We start from the raw sequence: 6,635 nt of genomic DNA on the forward strand, positions 1-6,635 counted from the left end.
TCCTGACACATGACAAGGAAGGCAATAAATGCAGCCGGCACCTGGTGTTCAACATCTGCAAGAGGGCTCTGTCGGTGGTACGACTCATTGTCATGCAATGGTTACTCCTACTCACTATCAATGATCATGATGTGCATGACCACACATGCAGTCATCACATCCGACATATGGTCTTTCGACTAGGTAACAACGGGTACCAAACAATAACAAATCGAGCTTGCAGCACACCAAATACCCTATCGACATCCTTCATGTAAGCCTCTCGGCGCGGAGCAATCAAATCTCTTTTTCCAGCAGTAGGGATTGAGATTGTCTTCACAAATATTGACCATCTTGGATAGATGCCACCCTCCAAGTAGTATCCCTTGTTGTACTCGTGACCATTGATCAAAAAATTCACCGAAGGAGAGTGACCTTTAAAAGCATGGCAAACACATTCGAGCACGGTGTCATCGTGAGATCCGGCCATACCGAAAAAAAAAACATGTTAGATCATCCTGATCTGCCACTGCCTCGAGAACCACACTTCAAGCTCCTTTGTAACCTTTGTACATTCCTTGCCAAGCAAATGGGAAGTTCTTCCGTGCCCAATGCATGCAATCGATGCTTCTGGACGGTGGGTCGGGGTTGGTGGACGGCAAGGTAGGGGGTGTGTTTGCTCGCCGGGCCGTCCTTTTCGATGGTGGGAAAAGGCGGAGGTGAAGAAGGGTGGTTTCGACGATGATCTAATAGAGATGAGCGGGGAAAGGGGCGAAGTGGAGGTTTTTTCCTCTACTATTGCCGACAATGCTGGCCAACGAGCTTTTCAGCTCCATCCGGCGCCCCGCCAGCCACCCCCTCTTCCGCCGTGGGTTGGGTGCGGCCCAGGAGCGCCAGACGGGAAAACGGGCTTTAGAGGGTAACGGATGAAAATTCTGTTCAGACGCCCCCAAAGCCGTTTGCCATTTATTTATCTCTATGTCTGACGAATCCAACATCACGGGCAGGGCCTACCGACCAGTAAACTTAATTATCTAAACCACTTGCAACTAACTTAAACAAAAGTAACTCACTCATTCCATAAAACCATTAGACACTCATTATATAGTAGCTGTGCTTGCGGCACTTCATGTGGATCTATTACGACGAGAAAGCAACATCCAACATACATGCATGTGTGGCTGGACCCAGTTTCGCTCGATCACGTTGGGAAAGCTGAATCCCGACGGTATTTTATGTGCCAAGGCACAGCGGACGCAATCTTTGAAGGTTGAGCAAGGACTTTCCTCAAGGATGGCAAAGAAAATAACGAATTGATTTCAGACATCAGGCACGTACGCGTACATGGGCTGGAAGTGAGCTTTTCCCACGGGCCGGATCGCTCGTGTCTGAACTTGTCACGACTCGTGGTCCCGCGTGACAGTGAGTGCAAACAAAATTTTCTTCATGCAAGGGCGAAGGAAGCCCGGCCACGCAGCAATTTCTCCAACATGGAGATGGAGGTCAATACTAAGAGCATCTCCACTCCCCTAAACGGCGTATGGGAAAAAAACGTCGGATCGAACGGTTGTGGGCTATCACCCGTGTGCCGCTTTTGGGAGACGTCTGTTTTCAGCAGCGCCATCCAAACGATGACCCAAAACAATTAAATAAAATGAAAATAAAAAATTCATTCAAATTCAATTATATTTTACAACTTTAAATGAAAACCACCAGTTCATCTACACTCGCCTACTCGCCGTCCTTTGGGCGCTCGACGACCCCGCCCTATCGTCGCCTGCCTCCCTCCTCGGCTCCCGGAGCCGTTGCATCCTCCGGAGCCCAACGAAAAGAGCTCAACGTTCTGCCGCGTCCTCAAGGAGCTGTTGCCGCTCCTCCGCTAAGAAGCGGTGGCATGTCTCCTCTATCGACACCCGTTGGATGGACACATCGACGGCGCGGTGCCTCTGCTCCTCGTTGGCTTCCTCGCGGGCGCAAGCGTCGTCCTCGGTATGCTTCAGCGACTTGGGGGACGCGAGGATTGCCCTCTGCTCTGTCGCCTTATCCTCTGGGTCAAGCCCGTCGACGATCCTATCGAGGTCGTCATTGGTCGCCTCGTCCTCCACGGCAGGTGCCTCCCGTCACCGCTGCGGCTCCGCGTCGAACGCCACGTGGGCCGCTTCCTCCTCCGCCGCCTCCTCCCCCGAGTCAACCGTGAACATCGCGTGAAGCACCTCCTCCGTGTCAGCCATGGACTGCGCGTGAAGGACCTCCTCCTTTGGGTCTTGCTCGATAATGTTGTCCTCCTCGTCGGCGTAGTTGAACTCGAAGATACCAACCAGGGGAGATGCAGGCGGAACTAGAGATGTTGGTGGAGGGTGCTTGGCCGCCGCCGGCGCGGCTCAACATTGCGAAGGTGGTGGCTAGGCAACGAGGCATGCTTTCGTGGAGGCAGAGGGAAGGATTGCCGGTGGCTGTGGTGGTGATAGCGAGCGGAGGCGGCCTTTTTATAGCCAGTAGCGACACGGGAAGAGGCGGGGAGAAAGCACGGGAAGTGGTGGAGAAGGCGCGCGAAGGCTGACGGTGGCGACGCGTCAAGGAGGCGCGACACCGATGGGACGTCTCGCCTGCGGCGCCATGGAAACCGGCGTCACCATTAAGGCAAAGCTGCACCGCTTCGGTTCGTGTCACTGATGAGGCTAACCCGCCACTCGCGATGCGGGTTTTGGTTCCATTCGGCGCCCCGCAGCATCTCCTGTGTATATATCGGGGACATGCTCGCAGCGTCGTAGATGCTCTAACTTTATCATATTACTAGTTTGTCTAATTTTAGATGTACCCATTGCATTTTCTCTTGGTGTGCCGGTGATGCTGCCCATTCCTTGAGCTGTGTCGTGCCGATGATGTCCTCAAACACAACCATCGGCCATATTTTCATAGAACCTGAAATGCACTCAGCGAAACGGCTTCAAGTGACCTGGCAATGAATTTCTCCGGCTAAAAAAATCCATTAAAATTAAACCCAACTCTGAGAATTGGGAAAAAAAAAAGGAGAAGAAAAAAACTGCTCTGTCGCTCGCTCCACCACTCCTAGCCTCCTCCTGTCGCCACCGCCGCCGCCGACGGCGGCGCGTGCGCTTGCTCCTCCCAGCAGCCCGCCGTTTCCGTTGCCCTCGTCGGCTGCTCCCCAAGCGGATTAATCCCCTCGTGTTGCCTGCCGCCGGTTAGTGCTCTTCCTTCAGCCCTGGTTTGCCACTGCAGAATTCAGAATTCGGACAAGAAACTGAGCGGGACTAGAAATTCCTTCAGCAAGTAGCTAAAACTCCGGATCTCTGATAACCTGTGTCGCTAGTGGACTCGGATTTGATTTTCCTACTCGTACCAGGAGTGTGGCCTCCAGGGTTAGCGATGCATATATAAGTACAGACAGGAGCCTGCCTTTCGTCTGAAGAAACTCCAAGCATCAGGGATTTGCAACTTTGGGAGTTACCGAAGGAATTTAGCATTGAGTCCGCCTTCCCTCAGTTATACTTGAAGAAATTTGTCTGCTTGGCCGAAGTTCCAGATCTTTGCTCCCATGGAGCTAAGTAGCGTCGCCTCGATGATGAGCTTAGGGAGTCTGGCTATACAGCGGACGTATCTGTGCTCCCTAGTCTTCAGAGTTTTGCCAAAACTGCTAGGCTACACTCCCAGTTCACTGAAGAAACTATGCAAAGATGTTGATCCACCACAGAGCGATACTATCGTGGGCACATTGCGAGAGCTGCCTCAGGACGTCTTGATGGATATCTTTGCCACCCTTGAAATCCCTGACCTCATACGTGCTGGCGCCGTCTGCCCCTCTTGGCACTCTGCATATACCAGCCTACAAAGCCTTGGGCTGTATAACCTATCGCAGACACCGTGCCTCCTCTATACTTCTCAATCTGCTGGTGACAGCTCTGCTTACCTCTACAGCCTCAGGGAAAAGAGATCGTACAAGTTAACTCTTCCGGATCCACCTATCCGCACTAGGTGTTTGATAGGGTCCTCTCATGGCTGGCTGGTTACTGTTGATGAAAGATCTGAGATGCATCTTGTCAATCCGATCACATGTGAACAGATTTCTCTACCTTCAGTGATCACCATCGAGCATGTGACGCCCATCTTTGATGAGTGCGGTCTTCTACACAAGTATGAACTGTCGTGGCACGCTGGAATATATGATGCTTTTGACCCGCCATCTATTTATGATCTTGACAAGCTGCGAGACGAATTCCAGCTTAAGGCGTTTGTGTTCGATGATACATCCACAGGAAGCTATATTGTGGTGCTCATCCACAATCCATTGCGTCAGCTATCTTTTGCAAAGGTGGGGGCTGATAAATGGACCTGGCTGCCACCTTATGATGTCTATGACGACTGCACGTACAAAAATGACATATTGTATGCTGTGAGAACAACTGGAGATATTCATGCTTTTGATCTTAGTGGACCTGTTGTCACAATGAAGATGATTACGGGGACATCTGACTGTCTTTCAACTGGTAGTTCGTACATTGTTCAAGACCCATGGGGTGGTCTACTGGTTATCTGTAGAATATTTGAGGATTATGAATTACTACCTGAACGGGCACCTGTGTTTTGGAAGACAGGTGAAATTAATATGTATGAAGTTGATGTGGTGGCAAGTGAACTCAAGGAAATCAATTGCTTGAATGCCCATGCGTTATTTCTTGGGCATAATCAATCACTGTGTCTCAGTCCTAAAGAATATCCATCTCTCAAAGCAAATCATGTCTACTTTACTGATGATAGTTTTTTCTGGACAATTGGATTGAAGAATAATCACCGTGATATGGGAATTCTCAACTTGGATAATAACAGATGGGAGCACCTTATATTACCTCAGCTTTGCTCCAACTTTCCAGCTCCTATTTGGATTACACCTGATCTTAGAAGGCTGAACTTGGCATCAGAGGCTGCTTGAAAATGGTTGATGGGCTCAATGAGCTAACAGTCGGGTGGTTTTTTAGGTTATTGTGTTTCCTAGAGAAAGTCATGGACTCAAGGGACCGCGTGGATTGCGTGAGGGCATCATGGTTTCTTGACCCTAGTACATACACACCTAGTTTGGACCTAGATGGCTCTGAATAAATAGTTGTGAGCTGTTATTTGGTTGTAAAAGTTGACTTTTTTGATTGTATTCCTTGGCAATGCTAATGCGAATTTCTTATCTTAGCAAGTCGGTACAAATTGTTTGTTCTTCATTATTCAGGAATATCCAAATGAGCTTGTAATCTTTAGTTCCGTACTCTACTATAATGTTCAAAATATCCATGTTACTCTAGTGTAACATTGTTGGGTTTGGCATGACAGCAGGGAACTAGTACTGCATTTTCTTCCAACTGTTCTGTGTTGAAAATAGAAGAAAGTACTGTAGCTTCTACTTATGTTGGAAATAGAAGAACGTACTGTATCATCTACTTGTGATTTGGATAACTAAGGGTTTTTATTTAAAAGGAGTTAGAGATATAACTTGAAGAACTCATGCCATGGGCACAAATATATTTGTCAGGTATAGCTGCAGCTAGTTTGGCTTTATAGTCTTTGCAAAAATAAAATGTATTTTGGCAACGAAAAGCTAACAGTTTGTCAACAAAAAAGCTAAAACAACAATTCTGTTAGCCTGCTTGGACAATTGATGTGTCAATTACGCCTGCCACCGTTTTTGACTGGCATGGAACTAATGTACCTCCTTGATCTCAGGAGGGCAAGTAACCTCAATGAACTTGCATGCTTACCACTGGCAATCAGGATCAGCGTCGAACATTGAAAATTGGCTTCTCCAGAATTGCCCCTTCCAAGGATCCTGTTGGCAACATCAGCAATAAACCAAAGATCCCCACGAAAATTCCTTCAGTCTCACCGACCTTTAATTTAGCTGGTTGCGGCTTTTATCTGTTTCTCACGATTTGATGGACTGCTTTAATATATGTCTCACTGACCTATCTTTCTGGGATGCTTTTAGGACATTATTTGTCCAACTTGTTGTGCCGCTGAAGTTTACATCTCCGTTTATTAGTTATTTACCACTTAAGGAAATAAAGACACCGTGTACTTGGGAGTATCAAGTGCTTTATTTTGGTAATTGATGTCTCGTGGACCTAACTTTATAATCTTCTAGGATGCTTTCAGGACATTCTTTATTCCACTTATTGTGCATCTGAGGTTGATATCTACATCTATTTATGAATGCAACAAAAAACTACTGAACTCATTTTCATTAGAGTATGCAGTTTCCGTAAAACGATTCTTGAGAGTAGTAACTTAGCTAAGTAGTGACAAGGTGGCACTGTCACCATGTTCTAGAAATCTTGGGTGCTCTGTAGATATATATCCTAATTTTGATAAACTGCTCTGACAAGCTGAATATATATGGCAGTTTTTATTAGGGTATGCCGTATGCAGCCTACGGAGGAGCATGCCCTTGACACTGGCATTGCCACTGCCAAATTTCTCGTGATGGTAGATTCGGATAGAGGATCACGTTCTACAGACTCATCACCTCTAGTATAGGCTCTGGTTTGCTAATGCAGCTTCTTATTTTACCGCAAATAAAATCTACCGTCTCCTCTACACGCCGCTAAGCAGTTTCGACTTTCATCCCTCGTGCTTGTCTCTCTCTTTGTTTTTAA

The 6,635-nt window shown here is 47.6% G+C and overlaps 1 protein-coding gene across 1 annotated transcript; it reads left to right on the forward strand.

Annotated features, from left to right (window-relative positions):
* The first annotated feature begins 2,992 nt into the window (after positions 1-2,992).
* LOC127331086 (F-box only protein 7-like) lies at positions 2,993-5,287 on the forward strand. The gene has a single exon (XM_051357162.2). The coding sequence runs from the start codon at positions 3,536-3,538 to the stop codon at positions 4,925-4,927; it is 1,392 nt and encodes a 463-aa protein (XP_051213122.1). The 5' UTR covers positions 2,993-3,535; the 3' UTR covers positions 4,928-5,287.
* Positions 5,288-6,635: the final 1,348 nt, after the last annotated feature.

The sequence above is a fragment of the Lolium perenne genome, chromosome 2, assembly GCF_019359855.2.
Source record: "Lolium perenne isolate Kyuss_39 chromosome 2, Kyuss_2.0, whole genome shotgun sequence".
NCBI lineage: Eukaryota > Viridiplantae > Streptophyta > Magnoliopsida > Poales > Poaceae > Lolium > Lolium perenne.

Bases quoted from the DNA above. Each gene is read 5' to 3' on its own strand.
- LOC127331086 (XM_051357162.2), top strand. From the start codon at position 3,536: ATGGAGCTAAGTAGCGTCGCCTCGATGATGAGCTTAGGGAGTCTGGCT.